Source organism: Penicillium lagena, assembly GCF_028827675.1.
Source record: "Penicillium lagena strain IBT 129212 chromosome Unknown utg000007l_segment0_segment0, whole genome shotgun sequence".
Taxonomy (NCBI): domain Eukaryota; kingdom Fungi; phylum Ascomycota; class Eurotiomycetes; order Eurotiales; family Aspergillaceae; genus Penicillium; species Penicillium lagena.
This window is the reverse complement of record NW_026623228.1, coordinates 113,571-137,063: the sequence shown is the minus strand read 5'-3', so window position 1 is coordinate 137,063 and position 23,493 is coordinate 113,571. Positions and strand designations below refer to the sequence as shown.

The window sequence follows — 23,493 nt, the reverse complement described above, 5'->3', positions numbered from 1 at the left end:
GCATGTTTATTCATGACGTGAGTGGCTTGGGAAGTAGATGCAAGGATGCTCGAGGTTATACACACCGCATTTCCAAGGTAAACACCTTGTGCCAAGCGCTGTGGAACTACATATTGTGGCTGCCTGGACGCCTGAGAGGTTTTTCTCCGTGGCCTTTCTCATGTCCTCAGAAGAACATCCCTTATCCCTGTAATCCCCTTTATCGGTTAGTTCGAGGTATCCAGTCTCTCTTGAAACAAGTTAACCCACGGCTCCTAGTCCGTTCCATTATCACGCAGTGCCTCCTCTCTGCCATGGCCCCCACTATCCTAACCCCGATCAACTGGACACTGCCCTCCTCTGGTTCGGGTGGTTCCGTGAAGAAGCCTATCAAGACAGTGTCGAAACCGTGCTTCGGATGTGACTGCGGCGACGAGGAGTGCGATTGCTGCATCTGCACTGTGATGTGACATCACCGGGTCCAACTCCGAGAGCATATACAGACTGTCGAACATAAGAGAAGGTTTAATATATTTTAGCTGCTTGGAGGGACACTACGGCATAATCGGATTGCGCATAGCGGTGGACTGCATTTAAATTTTGTCTCTGCATTCTTCGGTTCTGTCTTGCATTGATTTGAGTGTATATATGGCCCAAGCTATCGTTACTGGAGGTCTGAAATCATTGGCTGGGGGTGAGATGATAGTTTCCATGATATATTACGAAGATGACTTAGGACCCTACTGTTGGATTCCGAGAGTTGTTGCGTAGCCAAAATATATTTTTCGGGTGAGGACAGACTCGGACTGTTAATAGCAAAGAAGATGAGATGCCAGTAAATTATACATACGACCTTTTCTACATTTCTCTTCTACATAGAAATGGACAAGATCATGGACGAGTGGAAAGCTGGAACGCTGAGTCAGGAATTTGTCAGCGGCTCGGAAGATCCGCAGCTTCCTAGACTTAATAGTTTCACGCTTCATTTGCTGCATGGCTCTTCTTACTGTCTCGCTAGGAGCATTGCATTAGGGCGGGATGGATCCAGCGGCGGAAATCTCGGACGCCCAGCCGCACAAGCGTACCGCGCGTGCTTGTGATTCATGCTACAAGCGAAAGGTACATTGTCCCGACGGCCCACGATCTAGATAAGAATGCTAACAAGAGCAGATCAAATGTGACGCAGCACTGCCGCAGTGTAATTGGTGCAGTCATCATAACATCCCTTGTACTTTTGACAGAGTAGTGCGGCGCAAAAAAGAACGAGGCGATGATGGGTAAGAACCTCTCCCTCAGCATCAGTCAAGCGGACGCCTCACCAATCCAACGCAGGCGGCCCAAGGCCTCGCACCTGTCGGACCGAATCAGTCGTATAGAACAGCTTCTGACGGATAATCTCATACAAAACTCAAGCTCCGGTATGTATTCGTTCTTGCAATGACGTGCGACATGTCTGACCAGCTCGGCAGGGTCGCCACCGATACTTCGCGAGTCTTACCATTCACCGCGAACTATCACTACGGCATCTAGCTCGCCCAGCAGTAGCGGCAGCCAGCCTCCAGCCTCATCGTCAGTTGCTGTGCACTTCGCTGGCCGAGAGCTCGGCGTCGTCAGCCTGCTCACCGGGCTTCCGTTCCTTCTGCCCGAAGGCCAGGAATGGATCGAGTCCCGAACTGGACAGCCCATTTCGGTCGATAAACTCACGCCAGTCCGGCCGCCATGGGAGAAGGAACGAGCCCAGAGCTCCAATAAGCTGCTAATGAGCATGCAGACCCAAAAACACTTCGAACTGCCCGAGTGGGCCATTGTCCAAAGCCATTACCAAGCTTTTCTCAACTCCAACGTGATGCAGCGCATCTTTCCGATTATTGATGCCGTGCTGTTTCAAGAAACCATGAATGCGGCCTATCACGAGTCTCATTCTCGCTTTTCATATGGCCAGGCTGGCGTCCGAGCTTGCATGTTTGCATTTGTGGCCTTTGTCTCTCACCTCCCTCCAGTCAAATCCCAACTTGGATCGTTTTCTCGCACTCCGATAGATCGTGAGGCTATGGCTACTAAAGCAGAGTTTCTCCTGGCACAAGTCCTGCAAGAGCCGGCCAGTCTGGAGGGAATCCAAACTGTGACCATACTAGTAAGTTTCTTATTCGCGAGTGCAAGCCAACATTGATTAAAATCTCCAGGCTCTATTTGAACTAGCCTCGGGTAATATGTGCGCCGCCAGTTACTATGGGGCTATCGCTGCTCGTTTGCTTTTCATGCTCGGTGGCAATTTGACATCGGGAAGGACCATTCATCCATCCGATGATCGCAGCCAACGCAAGCGGCGACATATCCGCAATCTCTTCTGGATTTGCTACACGGTTGATAAGGATGTCGCCTTGCGCACGGGACAACCACCCACTATCTCCGATGAGAATTGCGATCTGACCCTTCCGGAGGGCTACATGGACCGCCTGTGGGACGCCATTGAAGACGAAAACAGCCCCTATGACCAACCAGTCTTTCCCTTCGACTTGCGCCTAAGTATCATCAAATCCCGAGCTCATACTGCGCTGTACTCGGTTCGCTCCCTCCAGAAATCGGACGCTGAGCTCCTCAAGGCTATTCGGGAGCTGGATGATGAATTAGAACAATGGCGGTTGTCTGTGCCTCCCGAATGGCGTCCAACTATGTCCTTCAAGTATGAGGCCCCTGATCCTACTGCTAGCATGCATTCGGTCATCCTGCGTCTGAATTATCACCTCTGTATGACTATTATCCACCAGGCGAGCAGTCGCTGCAAGGCTTGGGTTAACGCCCAGAGCGGAATTATGGAAGGCGTGAGCTCGTCTCTCGCACTCTCCGTCGAGGCGAGCCGCTCAACCTTGTGCTATCTGGAGGCGGCAGAGCATGTGCTGGTCGATGGTATTTTCTGGTGGGTATTTTTAACCATCTGAAGATCTTTTATCGACGGCTAATCCTTCTTCAAGGACATTAATTTTCTACCCGATGTCTGCACTACTCGCCATCTTCTGCAATATCCTGCAGAATCCTCTGGATCCGCAGTCACGCAAGGATCTCGACCTGCTGAAGATTGCGTCGGGCATGGTCGAGCGCGTTTTTTCGCGACAGCTATCCTCTGTGAACGAAGTCGTACACCTGAAGCTGGTGGCAGATTTTGTCGTGGAGCTGAAGCAACTGGCCGGGTGTGCCATTGAAAAGGCCTGGGCCGAGCAGAGCGCCGGATCACGAATGCAGGAATGAGTACGGTTGATGATTTCTTTTTCGCGCTTTTATCCTTCTTGGGATTGGGATCAAGCGGCATATAGGGTACAAGGCGTCTTGAGGATACAAAAAAGGATAAACTAGACGACGATAATGACATAACTCCTACATATGTGAACTCCCTTACGCAGTTTGAAAGCGAAGTTCATCTGAAGTCAAATTGAAGGTTACATCTAGCATCGCCATGATCGAGGATACTGTGAAGAGCATATATACAGCCCTGCGTTGGCAGAAATCGGCTGCATCCACTTTGCCCCAGTTCATTCCAGCCAATGCTTATGGGTTCGCGTGGGTCCAGCTGCAAAGACCGGGTTGCCCTGTATCTGCAGAGAGCGTTCCCGAGGGCGGGCTGGAGTTAGGTATCTGCCTGAAGCCCTCGCATGGCCCTGATTGGGAGCGTGTGGAGTCCGGCGCAATCAAGGATCGGCGCGTGATGCTTCCTAGAGCAAATACCGTGGTTTTGCAAGAGGTTGATGGGCTTCAATCTCAGGCAATTGAGGGGTATCGAGTCGTTAAACCGGAATCGGTCATTGTGACTGTTGGGGGAACAAGTTCCTCGGGGGGCGGGGGTGTCGGTAGCAATCTAAACATCCATTCCCTTCAGATTTCTTGATCCAGGAGGTCCCAGATCAAACGAGCGTCGCTGTCGGCCTTTCTGTCTTGCTCCTTCGACTGAATGGCATCCGACGGTTGTGCGGTGGCCGCTTGGCTGCCTTCTGTCTGCAGCCGTTCGAGGACGCCTTCAATGTCCACCTTGATCTTGTCCATCTGTTTGATCTCCTCTCGGCTGCGGGCCAATTGTTCCTCCATCATCATGATCAGTGACTCGCGGGCCTGGTGAGGGCGGTAGAGGTTCAGCAGGTGGTGGGCGTTGATGAAGAGATTGCGCATATCTTCCACTTTGGACTCGAACTGCTCCGGTGACCCTGACAGAATGCCGACAAACTCGAGAAAATTGAGAAGCAGGGACTTGCTGATCTTGAGCAGATAGTGCGCGTGGTTGAGTGGCTGCGACGGCTGCGAAGGGCTCGCGCGGCCGTCTGTGCTGGCATCTGCGATGGGAGAATCTGGATAGAGTTGTTCAATTCCCTGTTCTTTTAGGGAAGGTAGAGTGGTCGAGAGCTACATGCGATCCTGTCAGCAAGTCTCAGGCACGAGGTCACTTCCTAGACTCACGCTTTGAAGTTCACCGAATACGCTATACTGGCCCGAGGTGGGCAACTCCGGTGGCACCAAATATCGTAGCTCCGCAGGCAGGTCCAGGGAACGCAATTCTTCCGGGGTCCAGTTCTTGTTCATGTTGGGCGATCCGTCCTCGCCCTTGGCTGTCTCGTCCTTGATGCGTTCCAGCTGGTCGAGCTTGTCGCGAGTGAAGTGTTTCCACAGCGGCGGTGGTGGTGCGAAGGCCGCCGTGACGGTTCGCTGCTGGCTGGCGTCGGCCATTGTGGGAGGGATTGCTGGAGGACGACCAATGCGGAGTGGTAGGAGAGAGAGAGAGCAAATGGTGAGTGATGGTCTGTGCTTCCGTTGTTGATCTGTCGCCGACCGGGGGCACCTGATCTCTTTCACCACCTCCCCCAAAACAATAAGGATGTCTCGCCCGGGCCTGGGATCAACGCCCTTAGCTCACCAGGCCGGCTTCGCGGGCGCTGCGGCTCGTTTCTGGCAGCGGTCGTATGCGGCCGACTATATTGCGCTGGGGTTGCTGGTCGCTCTATGGACCTTGGTCAGTTCCTGCCACACACACACACAGAGAGAGAGAGGAGTGCTAATAACAAAACAGATCCAGCTCTTTATCGTCCCCTTCCATCGCATGTTCTCCCTCGACAATCGCTCCATTCAATACCCGTTTGCCGTTCATGAACGGGTTCCAGTCGGTACGATCTGCTCCTCCTGCACTTCCCCATACGCCTCCAATAAACTGATCTCTTGGCCCAGCGTGGTCGATCTTCTACGCCGGCGTCATTCCCTTCTGCATCCTTCTCATCTGGTCTGCCATGTTCCGTCCCGGGGTGCAAAAGACACAGGTGACAGTGCTGGGGCTCCTTGTCGCCTTGATGTTGACGTCTTTCCTGACGGATGTGGTCAAGAATGCCGTGGGCCGGCCACGCCCTGATCTGCTCTCGCGCTGCATACCCTCGCGAGGCACAGCGGACAATGCGCTGGTCGCATGGACTGTCTGCACGCAGCCCGACCAGCACATTTTGCAGGAGGGTTGGCGGAGCTTCCCGAGTGGACACAGCAGCTTCGCTTTCAGTGGCCTAGGCTATCTGTCCCTGTAGGTGTTCACGTTGCTATCCGAAGCAAGTCTGCTAATCCATTGTAGCTTCTTCTCTGGTCAGATGCATGTGTATCGTCCCCGGACGGATCTCGCGCGGTGTCTGCTGGCCTTCCTGCCGCTGCTGTGCGCGTTGATGATTGCCATCTCACGCCTGGATGACTACCGGCACGATGTCTACGACGTCACCTGCGGCGGGCTGCTGGGTCTTTTGGTCGCCTGGTTCTCCTACCGTCGCTACTATCCGCCTCTGCGCTCGATCCGCTGTGATGTGCCTTATGACAAGTCCGAGGTTACCACCCCGGATGGATTTGCCAGGTTGGGCGACGAAGAGCAGGCTCTGTCGCGATCAATCCACGATGGAGCCCCATCAGAGGAGAGCTACGCGCTAGAAGAGGCCGAAGGGTCCCGAGGCCATTAGGTACGTTGTACTATGTAGCTCATAGTGGAATGAATCAATTGTAAATATGAATCATGCGGGGTGGCGGCCGATAATCACTTTCTTATCGCCAGCTTTTTCTTCTGCTCACTCCTTCCTACTCTGCGACTCACCACCACCACATCCATCGAGGGTTTTTTCGGCTGTGCAACAATAATAATCCTGCTCAGACTGGGATCGCTGTAAACAGCCAACCGATATCCTCCAGATCGAAACCCGTTCTCCGCCATCCACCCACCACTTGACCAAGGCCTGCGTCCAGGCCATGTGAAAGAACAACCCCCCTCTCTTTGACTCTTCGGATGCCACGCAAAAAGGCCGCGGATCGAACAGGCCCCGCCAAGACACGGTCCCGCAGCGGCTGCCGGGAATGCCGGGCGAGTCGAGTCCGGTGCGACACCAAGAAACCCGTATGCACGCGCTGCCGGGAGCGTGGCCTGCCCTGCTCGACACACTTAGTCCTCAAATGGCAGTCTGAATTCGCCAGTCGGGGCCTGGCCTTTGGTCGTGCGGGCGTCTGGAGTAAGGCCCGCGCAGTGCATGGCGGCCAACTCACCAGCTCGCCATCTCCTCCCGCATCGCTCTCGCTAGATGACGTTCGCGAGTGGTGCCCCGTGCCTGGGGTGCATCCCTGGGCCTTCATCAATAGCAGTGTCTCTACATTCGACCAATCGGACCAGGTGGATGTTGCGTTGAACGAACTCGGCGCCGTCGTGCCTGTCAACGGTCTTGCCTCCTGGTTGCAGACCAATTATAGTCGGAGCCCACGTCCCATGCCGCCTCTGTCTTTATTTCCCAATGTTCCTGAGTCGGGTCATGGTCCGCTATTCGAATACTATCTCCAACAAGTGTGCCCTCGAACGACGGCCAGCTCGACGTCATCCTCGCCTTTCGCCTCCGTGATCCTCCCTTTTTGTGTCTCCGCTTCCCCGACGCTGTTTCAAGCCATTCAGGCCTTGGGTGCTTGTCACTGGTCTCGTTTTGATCCGACCTACAGTGCTATGGGGCTGCGCCTCAAATCTGCAACATTAAAGGATCTCCGCCGTCGACTCTTCTCTGAAGGGTCTCTGACCTGTAGTGCGGATCCCGAAGTTCTGGTCATCATGATGATGCTCTGTCTTTACGAGATCGTGGATAAATGCGATCACTACTGGACGATCCATCTCAAGGGGGCGAAGGACTTGATTCGGCTGCGCAGACAACAGATGATTGCTCAATCTCAATCCGCCCCCGATCCAGTCACTGCGTTCGCTGAACATTTCTTTGCCTTTCAGGACGTCATGGGTCGCACGGCCTGCGGCGAGGAGGTGTTGTTTGGCACCGACTACTGGAAGGCCGATGATCGGAACATTGATCTCTGGATGGGCTGTAGCCCCGAACTGGTGTCGGTGCTCTCGGCCATCACAGAGCTGAGCCGGAGACGGCGCAAGCTAGGCTCTGACGCGGACCGAATCTCATTCTCGCTGCATGCTGCGTCCCTGGAGCAACAACTTGTCGAACTGGTTCAAGAAGTTGAGGATGGAGACGACGAGACTCTCGCGTCTGTGGCCGAGGCCAAACGATTGGCTGCTGTTCTCTACCTTCACTGTGCTCTGTACGAAGCCTGTCCAACCACCCCTTTAGTTGTGGAATACGTGCGCCGGATTCTGCGCCTTGTCTCCGAGTTGCTCAACCAAGGATCGCACGCTAACGTGACATGGCCCGTCTTTGTGGCCGCCGTGGAGCTCGATCCGGCGCAGGATGAGCTCTGGGCAGACTCGGAGAGCGATGCAATATCGGGGCGGCCCCTGGTGCTACAGGCCCTAGCTGTCATGGCCGAGTCGACCATCTCCAATGTCGCGCGGACGCGGGCTGTCATTGCGAAGGTCTGGCAGGCCCGCGATCTCGATCTGGTCAAGACGCCCGGAGCTGCTCCGCACCGCTGCAACGACTGGGAGTGGTATGTGGCTCCCATCAGCACGGCGATGAGTCTAGCATGATTTCGTCTACTTCTGTATATCTGTACAATATTATCTATACTACCGACTATCTGTGACTCGAGTATCGGTGCCCTAGTTCCCTGCCGCATCCGGTTAGCGCCCCCGTGATCTCCGCATCGACCATCAGTTCGTCCGGCGTGACTTGTTCACCAGCACCATGATTGCCCCGGCCTGATCATGACAGACGTCCGCCCGTCTGGGGGCCGCCTCGCCTATGACAGCAAACTGACCGAACAGCTCCAACAACCCTCGCGCTCACCCAAGTCGCGCTCTCTATCCGACGCTTCCAAGCCAACGACCTCATCCCAACCCTCCACCGGTGATCTCAGTCGCCCACCCAGCAAGGATGACAGTGTGATCCCGTCTTTACCCTCCACTCCCCGGCGTTCCTCCCTTCACCAACCCAGCCTGTCCCTCAACCTCCCCTCCAAGACCGCCTCTCCTTCCGTCCCTAACCGCGCACCGCCGCTCTCTCCCCAACTCGACTCCTCCCACACATATGGTTCACCAAGCTCCGTGCTTCCGCGACGCTCACGCGGCCTGGACTTTTCGCGCGCATGTACGAATCTCCACCACTCGATTCTAGCTGAATCATCCCCCGATTCGTCGCCGACCATCGGTGGCCGGGGCATGACGATTCCTCAGCGCCGCGGCTCTCTAGGCTCAACCTCAGTTCCACCGCTTGCAACCTCTGGTCCTGCAGACCGCACGACGATCTCGAGTTCTGTGTCCAGCGTCAACATGATGGAATCCGACACCAGTACGAGCGAGGACGACGATGACCACATGATGGGCGATCGAGATGATATCATGCTCAATACACCGCAGGCGGTAAGAATGGGCAGTGGACCAAGTCCCTTTGCAACGGGCAACATCCAAAGTCCCGGCAACGATTGGATGGCTGGATGCCACCAGGCAACGGCAAGCCTCATGAGCTTCCAGCGGGCACGGTTCCGCAACACCAAAGGACGCAGTCGACACAGCTCGAGTAGCGCAAGCGGTAACAGCTCCAAACCGAGTCCTGGGCCTCAGTCTCCTCCGGTTATGAAGAGCGTGGAGAACCCTACAGGGGGGTACTTCGCCCCGCGACAGACCGGACATGCGCGACGAGAGAGTCTCAGCTTGGGCACGCGCGACTTGCGTCTGTCAGATCTGAGTGATGACGGTGAAAGCCGCGCTCGTGGCGGGAGTCCCACTGCCGCATCGCATATGGAGGGCGGGCCTTTGGGTGTGATCCGTCGTGCGGTTACTCGACGCGGAAGTTTACTGGTGAGTGCTATTTGGGTTTACTCCATTCCATGATATCTGACAAATATCTCCAGCCCAAAACCAAGACTTTTGCTCGCATTCGCGCAGCCCTTATGGAAGAGGGCGCCCCTGTTGACAGCGATATGAAACGGGAGGCTGAAGTCATTCGTCAGGTTCGGGACACGGAGCCTGAGACGTCTCCCACCTTGGATTCTTTTCCATCAACCATGCAGCCACCACAAGATGTGGCATCGGAATTTGACACGGCTTCAACCAAAACGGCAACCCCATCTGCGCCCAGTTTCAGCAAGCAAGCCAGTCGCAACTCGGGAGGCGTGGAGTTTTGGAACTCGTTCGATGACCGATATCGTACCCCGCCGCCCCTGCGCCAGATGGGCGCTTCGTCGGCTCTAGATGATGAGATGGCCTTGGACATGACCCCGTCGACCACGATGGGGTCTTCTGTAGCCGACTCGGTCAAAGTGCGATCTCGCTCCTCCACTCCCCATGCCCCCAACACGGCCGCCATCGAGATTACGCGCAAACGGCGTCGTGAGGACGACTTTGACCCCAATCTATTCAAGCGCCGCGCCGTGTCGCCCAGTGTGAGTGCCCAGAGCAGTCCCGTGCTGACGCATTCCTCCACCGTCAACGAGACGGGGCCGAATCCCTGGGGGCCCCCGCCGAAGCCATCGCTCGGAGCGCCCTTCTCGGAGCGCACTAGCACGGAGAACGATAAACGAACGAACCCCCATACGGGGACGCCGAAACGCGTGGGACTGCAAGGCATGACGGAAGCTAGTGATGGATTCATGAACATGAGCATTGAGTAAGGGGTACTTTTGTTTCTTGGGGATCTGGCTGGCGTTGGGGATTGAATATTTTTTCCATAATATTGATTATTATTTCTCTTCAATACCATATCATATCCTTGTGGTTATCGCTGTCGTTGTTGTGCATACTAGAGATGTCGTCCCTTATCCAGGTGTAGAGCTGACCACGTGCCGATTGCCTCTCCGCCTTGGTCTGTTTCCCTCCGCAAACCACATCGGACAACAACGACCACTACCCAACTCATAAAGTGTGCGGCTACGGTTGATTTTCTCACCCACCCGCCATTGCACCATGGCATCCACTGTCGAACTCGCATCCTCCTTCATCGAGGGTGCCCCGCCTGGCGAGGTATGCAACTCACCACCCCGCAGCCACTACCCCCATTCGTGGCTATCACCTCCAAGACTCGCTGACCCAGATCTCTTTAGCTTGCGGATGTCGTTGCCGGTAATTGGCCTTCCTCTTGACCTGTTTTCCTCCCTACCCCGCCGCACTGTTTACCTTGCCTGTTCGCTTCGGTCACCCCGTGCTAAGCTCAATGCCGCTACAGACGTGCAAGCCCTGACCTCCGAGGGCGAGAATATCATCCCTTCGCTCGCCTCCGCCTTTGAACGATACAATGAGAGCCAGCTTACGACGGTGAAGCTGCCAGGATCCAGTCAGGAGGTGGGGTATTCGTGATTGGCCATGTTTCTGCGGAGATGCTGATACTCTCTCTAAGGTTCTAGTCAGCGAGTTTAACAAGCTGGAAGGCAACCGCTACTTTGACACGGAAAGCCAGACATCGTTCGAGGTCGATCATACCACACAGGTAGGTTTGGGTGGCCCCGGTTGCGGCGACCCGTCGACTGACATACAACAGACAGCATCGGGGGCGCAATCATCACCCTTGGAGTCTCAGAATGCCGACTTGATGTGAGTGCTGGGGTAAACGCAGAAAGAATAGTGCTGACAAGCTACAGTAAATCGCTGCTCAAGTCGCTTGGCGTCCATGCTCGTGAACATTATCCCAGCTGCTCGTACGGTGTTTACCCAATCGAGAACGATTCGACAGTCGCAATCGTTCTGGTTGCAAACCGCTACTCGCCCAACAATTTCTGGTGAGTGACTACAACGGTTTCTATGAGAAATGAACAAAAAGCCAATAAGTATCCCCTGCCTTCAGGAACGGTCGTTTCCGTGCCATCTACCAGGTTCCTGTCTCATCTACGTCCACCACCGTCACTGGCAAGATCCACGTGGACGTGCACTACTACGAGGACGGCAACGTGTCTCTGAACACCACCAAGCCCATCAACGTCGCCGTCCCCTCCGTGTCAGCCGAGTCGATCATTTCCCGCATTGCGACCGCGGAGCGCGATTACCAGGAGGATTTGAACCGGGCATTTGTGCAGATGGCCGAGGGCGCATTCAAGAACCTGCGGCGACAGCTGCCCATTACGCGGCAGAAGGTCGAGTGGGAAAAGGTCGGAGGTTATCGGTTGGGGCAGGACATTTCTGGCGGGAAGGGACGATGAAGCCGCTACCGCATTCGCATATGTTCATCAATATCTGCCAGAATCTGAGGCCCGTATATCCACTGCTGATTCCTTTCCGGCTCCTCTGCACATTGCCCAACTAGATGGAGACAGTCCCGCGCACCCCCGGTGCTTCACCGCATTAGTTGAGAATCGTACGACATAAACCACTGTCTATTAGTACATTTGTTGCATATCATGTCCACTATAGGTGGTTTCTTTCTCCCCAATGTGCTGAATAAGCAAGGCCCCTTCGAGGCCTTTCGGGAGACAACTAGTTCACTAGCCTGATCAAGCTAACTGTTTCTAGTGGGATATTTAACCCGCGATCCCTACCACACCGCATCCAGCCACCTCCTCACTCTTCTAAAATGATTCACCAGTTCACCCGCTTCGTCAATTGCACTGCCGGCCTGGACAAGACGCTACGTCTGTTCCAGGCCCTCGCACAGATCGCCGCGGTTTTCAGCGTCGGAACTCTCGCCGTGCAGTTCACGACGGCCAAGCTTCAATTGGCATTGAGTAGGCTATTTCTTCAGAAATTGCTTGGAATACTACTAATGTTTTCAGCGCGCCGGTTCCTTCGGCTCTTTGGTTTCATACCCTCATTCCAGCGCGTGGCCGCGCTCCTTAGTGAAGATGGTGTCGGCTCGATGCCCATATGGCTCGAGATGGCCAAATGTACGTCCTTTGGTTTATATATTGTGCTGGAGGATTTGACGATTGTAAGTGAATCCAATTGACCCCTGACCGTTCACCTAGGCATGCGGGCTCGTTACCCTGCAGAAACCAGAAACCAGACAAGTGACAAATGGCGTACTGACCTAGTTTCTAGCTCCATGCAACGGGTGTCCATCCAGTGCCCTGGAATAATCGTATTCTGCGCGAAGCGTTCCAGTTCTGGTTCTATGCTCTGGCCCTGTCTGTTGCAAGAAGTTCTTGGTGCCTCTTGTTTACATCTTCCAAGCCTGCAGAGACAACTAGGCCCGCTAAGGACCAGAAACAGCAGAAAGATGAGGATGAGAAGAAGAAGAAGAAGAAGCCATGTGCTTCGGCTGCCGCGCCACTAATGAAACAGCTCGTTGCTGATAGCTGCGATCTGTTGTTGCCGGGGTCACTCCTTGGCTGGATTCCCGTGGGTGACCTTGCCGTCGGTGTGAGCACCGTGGTGAGCACATTGATCACCGGCCAGCAGGTTTGGGTTGCGCAGAACCAGTAAGGGCATAGCAATCGTTCACCTAGAGAGACATAGATCATTTCAATAGTAAATATTAGAAAGCTCGGTAAACCAGACGCTATCCTGCGCTTGAAAGTTGTTCAATTGCCAGAGAAATAAATATTGACCAGGCCTTTCCACATATCAACGCAGAAAACATAGAAATCCTTTTTTTAACCCAAAGCACCAAAAGACACTACGGGATCTCAGAAAACAGGGGGAAAAGATTAAACTCAGACTATCCCTAGGCTGAGGGGATCATTTCTTATATCTCGCTGGCCATATTATTTTGTAGTGATGGCCACTGACTTTGAAAATTTATACTTGTTAACAAGGTTGTCATCCACACATCACTACATGAACAAAATCCTTTTTTTTTCTAACACTCAAAACATCAAAAATAACGCTCTTCACACATCTGAGGTGTGCATGGAGCAAAAAAATGGACTCGCGGGGAATTGAACCCCGGACCTCTCCCATGCTAAGGGAAAATCATACCACTAGACCACAAGCCCATTTGATGGAGAGCAATCCAGGGCCTAGACTAGTATAGGAATTAGAATCGTACAAACCTGGTATGCACATTGGGATCAACTGGCAGCAGGTCTTTACCTGATAGAAGGATCATTTGCTAGCTGAGAAGAAACTCTATAATAGTATTCACTCCAAGCCTATCTATTAAGGAGTTTAGGGCCTATTTTCACATCGGAACGAGAATTTCACAAGAACCAGTGGTCTCTATGGTTTCACGTTACCTTTCCGCTCTGCCACCACATGCACCCGATCTGGATAGATCAGATGATCCCAATGCATTGTGGCATACTCAACACCAAAAGGGATACGGGGTCACGAGTGGCTGTGGGATGGGCACCAGGGGATACCTACTGCAGCGGGAGGAATTATGCCAAGGAGTAGCCCAAATCAGACCGTTCCTAGAGGTCTGATAGATCTCACCAGAACACGATCCTATATCGTGCCTCACTACCCTATCTAAGATCTCCCCGAAGCCTTGGTTCATACAACGAAATAAAGCCTCCAGCCTGTAGCAATGCTCATTAGTTCGACGCGTTGTATACTTTCTGTACCTAGACCCCGGGAATGTTTCCCCAACATACCCAATGATACCCAGTAGTATCCATAGTAGCCTCTATGATAAGGTTGACACAGCCTGACCAGTGGTGGCTCAGCGAATACGAGTGCCCGAGTTCGGATGGGCGATCCACGGACGGGCCGATCACAGCCTTTCCCGATCGGGAAAGTCTCGTATCTGACGAAAGACTGCAGATGACCCGCACCAAGTGTATAAAAGCGGGACTTGATACCACGGGAAATCACTAAAATCATCATGGCTATGACTTCGACCACCAAGCTCGACTATAAAGTCGATTCCGACGTCGTGTCGATCGACTCCTCGGCCAGCACCCTCTGTCCAACCATCACCGACGAGTCGTTCACGTCCAGTCGCAAGTTATACATTGGTGCAAAGGGTATCCGGGCATTACGCCTCCCAATGCCGGACAGCCAGACAGAGATCCCCGTCTATGATGAAGATGGCGTCATCGCTTATAGTTAGTTTCGTCCGGACACTCTATTCGATTTGCACTGATCAGAAACCAGGTTCCGCACGCTCCAAGCGCTGGTCGGGCAGCTGCGTGCTGTCCAACGTAAAATGCGGCAATCTGATCCACACGGACTACTTCATCGGCCCGAACAGAGATCCAATTCTACGCTTGCTCCAGTCCACCGATGTGCGGCCGGAAGAGTTGCAGATCTCTAGCAAATGGACGTCCCGAAGTACCACGTTCACGATGCCCAATGGCACTCGGTTCGAGTGGAGCTATGCTAAAGAGAAGCGCGATGGCAAGCATGTGAACCTGATCATCCTGCGAGTGGTGGATGCCGACAGTCAGGGCAAAGAACCGACAAATGGCCGGATGGTGGCGAAGCTGGTGCGTGGACAGGATACGCGCACCCCGGGAACATCGCGCAGTCGAGCGGGCAATGGTGGCGAGCTCCAGATTGATGGAAACGCTCTGACTTCCGCCCAGCTGGAGGAAGCCGTGGTCGTCGCAACCTGCCTCGTCATGATGAAGCGAGAGATCGACCGGCGCAGGGCGCTTCAATTCGCAATGATTGCCGGCGGCGGCGGAGGTTAACATGTTATATACGCATCATCAAAACTATTCTCTTTTTATTTTTCTATCATCTATTCTTCCTGGTCGTCGTGGCTAGGATCCAGCCCTCCACGCTACTTGTGAGCAAACATTGCCGTAATGTGTCCATTGAGCCAGTACCCGTCCAGAGCTTCGGGGGACATATCTCTCGCGCCAGAGATCCAGCCTTTGCAGACCCCATCTCCGGCACCACAGGTGCACTGGAAGGGCTGGTCCATCTCCCACTCGGTGCTGGGGTAGAAGAATGTAAGGGCATCGCCCGCCTTCAAGGGCCGGTCATCCACGACGCGCACCTCCATGCGAGCCATGTCGAAGACCACGGATGGTGCGCATGAGTGGTTGCAGTACACCAGGTCGGAATTGAGCTCGACGTGCGTGTCGGGGCCGGTCTGGACCGTCGTGTACGCCTTCTTTCCGGGAGTGGGGTTGGTGATCCGGGCGAAGACGGCTCCGGCGGGCAGATCGATGAGCGAGTAGGCGCCGCTGGCAAAGGCCTTGGGGCTGCGGTTGACGCGCAGTCGGTCGGGGTGCGTTGGGGCAGGTTGTTCGGGGGTGGCGGGCGTTAGTGGTAGGGGATCAATGGAGGGCGCCATGGTGGAGAGTGTAGTTAAGTGATTCGGTGGTGGTAAATAGTTCACTGAATGAAGTAGGGCCCGCCAATGGCTCCTTAAATAAGAAACTCGAAGTTCTTCAGCCGAGGGATAACGAAGAAAACACAAGATCAGCGTTTCCCGTCCGAGTTTCTCCTAGGTTGCAGAGAGGAATGACGCCAGCGCGGAGCCAAACAGCATTAGGCTCGGAGCTCCATCGGAGGTGGGAATACATTATCCACATGAAAAAAAGGACTGCTACACCAGGGATCATGTCCGGAAGAATAACAATGTACATTGATAGATTCTCTACAATTTCCCTAATTCATTCATCGGCAGATGCAAGGGCTTCCCGTCCAGCCATCGCTCGAGGTTCTCGGCCACTTCCCGATACCACCCGCGCATCAGATCCTCTTCTCCGTAGCCCATGTGCGGTGAGAGCAACACCTCGCTGCGCCCGTCCTTGCCCCACGCGGTGGTCCGCCACGGACTGTTGGCAGGTAGTGGCTCCGGATCAAACACATCCAAAGCGGCGCCCTGGATTTGACCAGCGTTGAGAGCGTCCAGAAGAGCGGACTCGTCAATCAACGGCCCGCGAGACGTGTTCAGAATCAGGGCCGTCGGGCGCATGGTCGCGAGTTCAGCCTTGCCGACAATCCCACGGGAGCGCTCACTGAGGACGTAATGAACACTGACAACGTCGGCGCGGGAAAAGAAGTCGCTCTTGGACGCGACCACCTCGAAGCTGCCCGCCGGGAGACCTTGTGCCGCAGCCTGTTCGTCCGCTTTGGCCTGGGTCAAGTTCGCGGACCAGGCGATGACGTTCATGCCAAAGGCCTGCACGGCAATCTTGCCCACCTGCGATCCCAGCTTCCCGAGACCCAGCAGCGCCAGGGTCTTATTGGACAGATTCATGCCCAGCGATCCTTGCCATGCCCCTTGTTTGACGGCGGCATCATCGCGCGCCACATGTCGGGCAAGGGCTAGGATCAATGCCCACGTGTGTTGCACCCTGCATGAAAGAGCGTTAGCGCTCGACCGTTCAAGATATTCTGATAGTCCAATTCTCATACGTTGAATTAACACCCGGGGGCCTGCCTGCCGTGCCGGCCACGGAAATGTTTCGATCGGTGCATGCTTGCAGGTCGAGGGACAGGTTGCGCGTGCCCGTGGTCAGCAGCAGCTTCAAGTTCGGCAGCGCGGCGATGGTCTGGGCAGCGAAGGGCGTGCGCTCACGCATGGCCAACACGCCGTCAAAAGGCTCGAGGCGCCGGATGAGCTCATCGTGTTGTGCGGGGATGCGCGGGTCGAGGGTTTCGGGGAAACTGACGACGTCGACACGCGAGGCTAGATGGGCAAAGTAGGGGGGTGCAATGCCCTGATAGTCATCTAGGATGGCGAACTTAAGTTTGGCCATAATGTGAGAGTGAGAGTGTGCAACATGAGAGTCTCGAGTCGGTCTCGAGTATCTAACTATAGCCGGGGGATGGAGCCCCCCACTGCGGCAGTCGGCTCTACCGCCGGACTTTGAACTTCCGTCGTAATAATACGCACGATTGTAAATAATAGTAATTGATTATGATACGGTATAAAAGAAACAGAAATGGGCAACCAAATGCGCTGTATCATACTTTCACCGATCGTCCTCGGACATACACCTTGGCGATGTTGCGGTCGTCACCAGTCATGAGAAACTTCTCAAAGATCATGGAGATGGAGTCGTCCTCCTCGACGGGAGTCATCACTCCCGGCTGTTCTAGGTCCATGGTACGGATCTCCAGTGCATCAAACTCCTTACCAACCGCAAAATTGCCGATCCGGTCATCGAGACCACAGACCTGCGCTCCTCCCAAAGTGGCTAGGAAGAAGCCTTCGTGCAGCGACAGAGCCGGGTCCCGACCCTGGGTCAGCATCTGCTGCGCATTCGAGACCACAAAGGCCTGCTTCATGACCTCCAGCATGGATGAGGAATGCCCGCCGCCACTGTCCGTGCCAAGTCCAACCTTGATTCCACGGCGCAGGTACTCGCGGATCGGGGCGACCATGAAGTCTTGCATGGTAGTGTTGGAGATAGGGCAGTGAGAAATGCCACAGCGAAGCTCTTGTAGGCGACGGATCTCTTCCTCCTGCAAGAAGATACAGTGTGCCAGAATAGACCGTTCGTTTAGCAAGCCAAATCTCTGGTAGAGGTCGGCCTCCGTCCCAAATTCTGGAAATAGTTGGTGGGTATACTTTATTTCATCCTTTGCTTCATTGAAGTGGGTCTGGATAGGCAGATCCGGGTGTTCGCGGACGATTTCCCCAAGACCCTCGAGCAGTGGCGGGTCACAGCAGATCGCGAAGCGTGGCGTGATAATCGATTTGATCAAGAGATTTTTGGGGTCGAGCTGCTGAACGTGCTTGATCAGGGCACGCGTTTCTAACAGAGATTCGGACGCTGACTGGTCACGGTACCAGTCTGGCGCGCTCCGATTCATGTTGCACTTGCCGACTAACGCCCGTTGCCCTTTGTCCAAGCAGACATCGGCGAGGATGCGTGAAGCTTCGCCATGATAGGAGCCGTAATAGGAAGCCGTGGTGATGCCCTGCTGAAGGAACCCAGTGACGCAGGAGGTGTACATGCGACGGGCATACTCCGGGTCGGCGAACTTGGCCTCATGCGCGAAAGTAACCTGATCCAACCAGTCGAGGAGCGTCATGCCGCGGCCAACTCCGCGCTGAGCCCATTGGGGCGCACTGTACGGTGTTAGTTGATTGAACACCTCCAGAGTGAGCTCAGAGCATTACTGGTTGTGGGTGTCGATGAAGCCTACGAAGAGATCCAGATTAGCTTGAAATCATTGCTAGACAGATCGATAAAGGACATTTCACCTGGACACAGGAACTCGCCGCGGCGCAGGTACTTTACGGGGAAGACATCGGGGGCATAGCCATGCTCCGCCACGATGGCATTGATGCGGTCTGGATGTGTGTCGGCCTGGAGGGTCTGGATGGTGCCCGATTTATCGACGAGCACGAAACAGTCCAGCAGAATCTCGAGCTCGTCGAGACTGCGCGAGTGGACGACAGTGCCATGGAAGCCCAGTGGGAGACCCGACGCCGGCATGGTGATTTTGTCCAACTCGTCCATCGTGGTGAATCGATAAACAATAATAATGAGCCGAGGGCGAGTCGCACGCTTTATCTGCTCCGCTCAGCTTATCGGCGACACGCGGGGATGATGACGCTATAGTTTTTCCTGCGCAGAACAATCAAGTTTTCTTGGATCTATACTCTACTGGCTGTGAATCAAATAAAATACAGAAATCCGCCCTGAAACAAATTCCGTCTGGCGAAATCATCTATGAACCGACTCAAAGGGTATAGTACGAAGCCATCTCCTCCTGAAACCAATTGTAAGAGTAGGACAGCTGCTCCGCCATCTGTGGATCGATCATTGGTACAGTCCCACTGCCATCTACAAGCAGGACATCATCGAGAATTGGCGCCAAGGGGACTGGGGGAGGTGGCGGCGCGGCCAGAGAGATGGGAGGTTGGGGCGGACCGGGAGCTGGTGGCGGCGGAACCAGCTGATTTGGCTCCATTTGCTGTTGTTGGTAGGCCATCTGGCTGAAAATCGTCGTGCTCTGATGCCGGAAGGTCTCTGCCAACCGATCGACCCCTGGTCGCCGCTTGCCAAACTCCTCCAGCAGCACAACCACCGCCTGGGTGGCCCGGCGCATCATCTGTTCGTCCGGGTGCCAGGGGGCAGGTCGAGCCTCCCGCAATGCACGCGCATTCTGCTCCAGACACCACAGGATGGTGATGCCCGCAAAATACACTTGGCTCAAGGTCAACCAGATCCACTTGAGCTTGCCGACCGAATAGCTGTCCCAGTAGGACCGAATGACTTGGATGCTGGAGTCCCCGCAGCTGATAATACTGGTCGTGTCGGGGGTCGGATTGTGCTGGCTCGGGCGATACATCAGCAGCAGGGTCGTATAGTACAGATAATCGTAGTACGAAGTGGAATACAGGAGCGCCGATGGGAACACTGGGGCAGACATGCGCCAGTCATCCACCTCCCGGCGGAATTGGCTGAGGGTGGCCGCGACTTCGCGTGGAGGTGGCTGCGGCCGACTGCTGTATACTGACGGACAAGTGAGAAAAGCAAGCCAATCCAGGCCCAGGGACGGACCACTTACAGTATCGGTAGATGCGCGAAAAGATGCGGCGCAAGCGTATCACCTGCACCGGAATGGTCATGGCGCTGGCCCCGGGCACTTCGGTGCCATCGTCATTGAGCTCTCGCGGGAGACTCACACTGATATCTTCGTCTGCAATTCCCAAGGGTCGACCCAGAGTGCTGGCGATCAGCCGATCGAGATTGTAGAGGCTCCAGAAGGCCCGTTTGGCCATTTCTTCTTCCTCCATGGTCGGATACGACCGGTCCTTGTGCAGGCCTAGGCTCGTGGCCAGTCGTAGGGCCGTTCCCAACACATGCCAGATACTTGGGCCCGCGGTCGCAAAGGACGTATATAGCGCCAACCCCAGCAAGGCCCGGACCGCTGGTAGGTCTTCATTCTGCAGCGCTAGCGGCAGAGTCTCCTGGCTAGCGTGGTAAAACTCCGCAGGCTTAGCCGAGTCTGCAGACCCGATCAGCAGCGCAATGGCCATGGTGATGTGGTAGGCATTGTGCACCTCGGACGATGGCAATCCGCCGCTATAGATGTGGCGCAAATGTTCCATAAAGTCCAAGCGGGATAAAAATGGGTACTGATACCCTATGCTGTCGAAATACTGGCCGGCCACCTGCTCTGCTTCCTCCAACGACGACAGACGCAGGACTCGCGGGGCGGATGTGGGGCGCGCGACGGACGGGCGACGATGTTCTAATTGATCGCGAAAAATCTCCCCGACGTTGGGGAGTTCGGTGCCCACCCCGGTCGACGCCTCGGACCCCGTCGGACCAGCCGGCGCAGGCGAGTCACTACTGCCGGCAGGACTGGGAATCGATGCCGGCGCACGACTGCCCGTCGCGATCATTGCCGGCACCTGGTACCACCAGTCCGGGTCTCCCTCACCATCGACGGGAGTGCCCGTGGCCAGGTCGGCCACCGAGATGCCCGACTTGCGGCGCACGATCTCCTCCAGCCATTGCACTCGCTTCTGCAGGTTCTCCAGCTGATCGCGCGGCACGGAGGTGTTGGCGACTTGCGGGCCCGGCGGCGGGATGGTGCAGCGCACGCCGGCACGCGTGCAGGCGGAGCAGTTGGGATAGCGGAAGTCACATTTCTTCTTGCGCTTGCGACAGAAATCGCAGGCCGTAGACACGCGCTTGCTGCGCGCGGGGCTGGAGTCGAGGGGGGAGGCGGGGGCCGGCAGTTGCGACCAGGACGAGGGCAGGGACGGGGGATTATTGGAGTCGAGGCGGAACTTGCCCAACTGGTCGCGGAAGTCCTTGTTGCCGGTGCTGCTGCTCATGGTGAGGGCGGCTAGAACCGCAGCCCATGATTGACGGATGGTATTATTGGGGGAGAGAGAGGAAGAGGTGAGAAGACTTGAAACCCAGGCTCTGCCGATCGGTGACGACAAGGGCAGCATTCTGCGAGCCAAGTAGTGGAGCCCTGTTCAGGGTTCGGCGATGAAACGCTCCCGTTAGCCCTAACTGGCCGACTGGGCCTCGCAGTGCCTGATGAGACTCGCGGCCCCCAACGATCTGCCGAGTTTGTTTCTTTACGGATACGATCGATCTGCATTCTTGATACGAATGATGGGTTTGTCTGGGGCATAAATAGAGCCATCGACGCTCCTGTCTCATCTCATCTCTCCAATTCATTCGCCACGAACTAACCAAGAATATAACTTCCATTCCTACATACCAGTCTTTCGTATTATTGATCAAGATGAAGACCACCACCGCGGTCTCACTGCTGCTGTCCGCTGGCATCGCCACGGCCAACCCTCTCGCTCCCCGCTCCAGTGGGGTCCAGGGCTTTGATATTTCCAGCTACCAGGGCACCGTCGACTTCTCCGGAGCCTACAGCTCGGGAGCCCGGTTTGTGATCATCAAGGTAAGGGTACCGATCCTGCGATCTGGTTGTACATGACTGACTCGGCCAGGCCACCGAGGGCACCACCTATATCGACGCGGACTTCTCCAGCCACTATGAGGGTGCGACCAGCGCGGGCCTGATCCGTGGAGGGTACCACTTCGCCCACCCAGACGACAGCTCCGGGGCAGACCAGGCCACCTACTTCCTCGCGCACGGCGGCGGCTGGACCAATGATGGCCAGACGCTGCCGGGCATGTTGGACATTGAATATAACCCCGACGGCTCCGAATGCTACGGGCTGAGCGCATCCGAGATGGTCTCCTGGATCTCGGATTTTGGCGAGACCTATAACAGCAAGACCGGTCGCTACCCTATGATCTACTCAACGGCCGACTGGTGGAGCACCTGCACGGGTGATAGCACCGAGTTCAGCACCAACTACCCGCTGGTATTGGCGCAGTATGCCAGCTCCATCAGCACCGTGCCCGGTGGCTGGCCCTACCAGAGCTTCTGGCAGAACGCCGACAGCTACACCTATGGCGGCGATTCCGACATCTGGAACGGCGACTCGGCCTCGCTCTCCAAATTTGCCAAAGGCTAAGAGACGGGAGGGACATAGCACTCTGTTGGTTTGGGGAACTGTAGATGGTCATGTCTGTCGCTACTGCCATACATACGCTGAATTCAGTATATTTGCACAGAACCTTCCAAGTCTATATTTATGTGTACAGAACGGTCGAGTCCAGCTATCGGCCAGATCACGCCATCTTCCAGGGGGAAAGTACGGGGCCCGGGTTTCGTAGCACTGGCGGAGGAGGTAGAGGTAATCACTAGGCACGGTCAGCAATCCAATCCACGCAGACGGAAAAAACAGAGGAGGCATACGATACACCTGGTGCTGGCGACCAGGCTGGATTTCCTTTTACAGACATTGCACGCTGTGGGGGCCAGACCGAGTCGGGGTTTCGGAGTCCCAAAGGAGCCAAGTCAGGGAGTAAGCCATGACTCATCATACCTATTTAGGACAATAACCAATTGAACAGGAATTGTTTTCTCTCTCACTCCTATCGTCACCATGGCTCTCATCGTTCGCTATGCCACCGAGGCCGACGTCAAGGCCCTGACCCGCATCAACATTGTCTGCTTCCAGCAGTACGGCATGCTCCGGGCTATGTTCCCCCAGAGCGATGTGCCTACCCTGATGGAGTTCAAGGTGCTCAACGCCATGAAACACATGGCCAACCCTCAGATGAATGTCTTGACTGTCGATGACCCGGTGACCGGGGAGGCCGTGTCCTATACCCGTTGGCTGATCCCCAAATCCCTGGGTTTTACCCCTAGCACGCCCGATCTGAGCGAGAGGGGACTAGCCCTGGCCGAGGCGGCCAAGAATCCTCTACAGTATGCGCCTCAGCCAGTCAATGAGAGCGCCTACAATGGCTTCCGCAAGATGCTGGAGGAGGCTCGCGGGAGACATACCACCGATCGCGACATGAGTAAGTAGTCGTAGTAGCCTTTCTCTGCTGTCGATAGTGGTAAATTGACCAATCCCTATAGTCCTGGACCTGCTGGCCACTTTGCCATCCCATCAGGGGCGTGGCATCGGGTCTGCGCTGCTCCGTTGGGGAACGGAGAAGGCCGATGCGTGGCAGACACGGATCTTCCTGGAAGCAACGCCAGAGGGAATCCCTCTCTACCTCAAGCACGGCTGGAAGATCGTGGAGGAAGTCACCATGGATTTGGACGCCCATGGCGCCTCCGGAAAGGAAACGTTTACCATGATGATGCGCGACCCGGTTCCAGCTAAATGAATAGCGGGATATACAGTCGATGTAGGTCCGCCCGGCTATAGTCCACTTTGAAATCGGCCTCTGGGAAGAGAGCAATAGGATGTTGAGGATTCAGCTGCAGCGGGAGGGAATTATATCGGAAAGGGG

At 55.3% G+C, this 23,493-nt stretch overlaps 15 protein-coding genes across 15 annotated transcripts; 9 read left to right on the top strand and 6 right to left on the bottom strand.

The window, feature by feature from the left end:
• Window positions 1–293: 293 nt before the first annotated feature.
• N7510_009542 (putative C6 transcription factor) lies at window positions 294–3,225 on the top strand (the record flags this gene model as incomplete). Its single annotated transcript, XM_056981467.1, has 6 exons — window positions 294–445; window positions 1,012–1,177; window positions 1,226–1,397; window positions 1,449–2,113; window positions 2,163–2,896; window positions 2,952–3,225. 6 exons carry the CDS (start codon window positions 294–296, stop codon window positions 3,223–3,225), a joined length of 2,163 nt encoding a protein of 720 aa, XP_056829303.1.
• A 621-nt stretch (window positions 3,226–3,846) lies between these two features.
• Window positions 3,847–4,689, bottom strand: med7 (mediator complex subunit MED7; the record flags this gene model as incomplete). Its single annotated transcript, XM_056981466.1, has 2 exons — window positions 3,847–4,368; window positions 4,423–4,689. 2 exons carry the CDS (start codon window positions 4,687–4,689, stop codon window positions 3,847–3,849), a joined length of 789 nt encoding a protein of 262 aa, XP_056829302.1.
• Window positions 4,690–4,837: 148 nt separating this feature from the next.
• Window positions 4,838–5,945, top strand: N7510_009540 (phosphatase PAP2 family protein; the record flags this gene model as incomplete). The annotated part of the gene is made up of 4 exons (XM_056981465.1): window positions 4,838–4,972; window positions 5,030–5,123; window positions 5,185–5,524; window positions 5,573–5,945. The coding sequence occupies 4 exons, from the start codon at window positions 4,838–4,840 to the stop codon at window positions 5,943–5,945; spliced, it is 942 nt and encodes a 313-aa protein (XP_056829301.1).
• Window positions 5,946–6,265: 320 nt separating this feature from the next.
• On the top strand, window positions 6,266–7,942 carry N7510_009539 (Zn(II)2Cys6 transcription factor; the record flags this gene model as incomplete). The annotated part of the gene is made up of 1 exon (XM_056981464.1): window positions 6,266–7,942. The coding sequence occupies one exon, from the start codon at window positions 6,266–6,268 to the stop codon at window positions 7,940–7,942; it is 1,677 nt and encodes a 558-aa protein (XP_056829300.1).
• Window positions 7,943–8,119: 177 nt separating this feature from the next.
• On the top strand, window positions 8,120–9,244 carry N7510_009538 (uncharacterized protein; the record flags this gene model as incomplete). The annotated part of the gene is made up of 1 exon (XM_056981463.1): window positions 8,120–9,244. The coding sequence occupies one exon, from the start codon at window positions 8,120–8,122 to the stop codon at window positions 9,242–9,244; it is 1,125 nt and encodes a 374-aa protein (XP_056829299.1).
• A 59-nt stretch (window positions 9,245–9,303) lies between these two features.
• On the top strand, window positions 9,304–10,023 carry N7510_009537 (uncharacterized protein; the record flags this gene model as incomplete). The annotated part of the gene is made up of 1 exon (XM_056981462.1): window positions 9,304–10,023. The coding sequence occupies one exon, from the start codon at window positions 9,304–9,306 to the stop codon at window positions 10,021–10,023; it is 720 nt and encodes a 239-aa protein (XP_056829298.1).
• A 292-nt stretch (window positions 10,024–10,315) lies between these two features.
• Window positions 10,316–12,760, top strand: N7510_009536 (subunits of heterodimeric actin filament capping protein Capz; the record flags this gene model as incomplete). Its single annotated transcript, XM_056981461.1, has 8 exons — window positions 10,316–10,695; window positions 10,757–10,835; window positions 10,887–10,939; window positions 10,987–11,124; window positions 11,190–11,504; window positions 11,852–12,063; window positions 12,112–12,266; window positions 12,377–12,760. The coding sequence occupies 8 exons, from the start codon at window positions 10,316–10,318 to the stop codon at window positions 12,758–12,760; spliced, it is 1,716 nt and encodes a 571-aa protein (XP_056829297.1).
• A 1,342-nt stretch (window positions 12,761–14,102) lies between these two features.
• N7510_009535 (uncharacterized protein) lies at window positions 14,103–14,913 on the top strand (the record flags this gene model as incomplete). Its single annotated transcript, XM_056981460.1, has 2 exons — window positions 14,103–14,325; window positions 14,375–14,913. The coding sequence occupies 2 exons, from the start codon at window positions 14,103–14,105 to the stop codon at window positions 14,911–14,913; spliced, it is 762 nt and encodes a 253-aa protein (XP_056829296.1).
• A 92-nt stretch (window positions 14,914–15,005) lies between these two features.
• Window positions 15,006–15,524, bottom strand: N7510_009534 (uncharacterized protein; the record flags this gene model as incomplete). Its single annotated transcript, XM_056981459.1, has 1 exon — window positions 15,006–15,524. The coding sequence occupies one exon, from the start codon at window positions 15,522–15,524 to the stop codon at window positions 15,006–15,008; it is 519 nt and encodes a 172-aa protein (XP_056829295.1).
• Window positions 15,525–15,830: 306 nt separating this feature from the next.
• On the bottom strand, window positions 15,831–16,938 carry N7510_009533 (D-2-hydroxyacid dehydrogenase family protein; the record flags this gene model as incomplete). The annotated part of the gene is made up of 2 exons (XM_056981458.1): window positions 15,831–16,533; window positions 16,595–16,938. 2 exons carry the CDS (start codon window positions 16,936–16,938, stop codon window positions 15,831–15,833), a joined length of 1,047 nt encoding a protein of 348 aa, XP_056829294.1.
• Window positions 16,939–17,146: 208 nt separating this feature from the next.
• Window positions 17,147–18,220, bottom strand: N7510_009532 (Amidohydrolase 1; the record flags this gene model as incomplete). Its single annotated transcript, XM_056981457.1, has 1 exon — window positions 17,147–18,220. The coding sequence occupies one exon, from the start codon at window positions 18,218–18,220 to the stop codon at window positions 17,147–17,149; it is 1,074 nt and encodes a 357-aa protein (XP_056829293.1).
• Window positions 18,221–18,330: 110 nt separating this feature from the next.
• N7510_009531 (uncharacterized protein) lies at window positions 18,331–18,627 on the bottom strand (the record flags this gene model as incomplete). Its single annotated transcript, XM_056981456.1, has 1 exon — window positions 18,331–18,627. One exon carries the CDS (start codon window positions 18,625–18,627, stop codon window positions 18,331–18,333), a length of 297 nt encoding a protein of 98 aa, XP_056829292.1.
• A 247-nt stretch (window positions 18,628–18,874) lies between these two features.
• N7510_009530 (putative C6 transcription factor) lies at window positions 18,875–20,984 on the bottom strand (the record flags this gene model as incomplete). The annotated part of the gene is made up of 2 exons (XM_056981455.1): window positions 18,875–19,650; window positions 19,706–20,984. 2 exons carry the CDS (start codon window positions 20,982–20,984, stop codon window positions 18,875–18,877), a joined length of 2,055 nt encoding a protein of 684 aa, XP_056829291.1.
• A 422-nt stretch (window positions 20,985–21,406) lies between these two features.
• Window positions 21,407–22,157, top strand: N7510_009529 (lysozyme; the record flags this gene model as incomplete). Its single annotated transcript, XM_056981454.1, has 2 exons — window positions 21,407–21,574; window positions 21,624–22,157. The coding sequence occupies 2 exons, from the start codon at window positions 21,407–21,409 to the stop codon at window positions 22,155–22,157; spliced, it is 702 nt and encodes a 233-aa protein (XP_056829290.1).
• A 474-nt stretch (window positions 22,158–22,631) lies between these two features.
• N7510_009528 (GNAT family N-acetyltransferase) lies at window positions 22,632–23,367 on the top strand (the record flags this gene model as incomplete). The annotated part of the gene is made up of 2 exons (XM_056981453.1): window positions 22,632–23,052; window positions 23,114–23,367. The coding sequence occupies 2 exons, from the start codon at window positions 22,632–22,634 to the stop codon at window positions 23,365–23,367; spliced, it is 675 nt and encodes a 224-aa protein (XP_056829289.1).
• Between the last annotated feature and the right edge of the window lie 126 nt (window positions 23,368–23,493).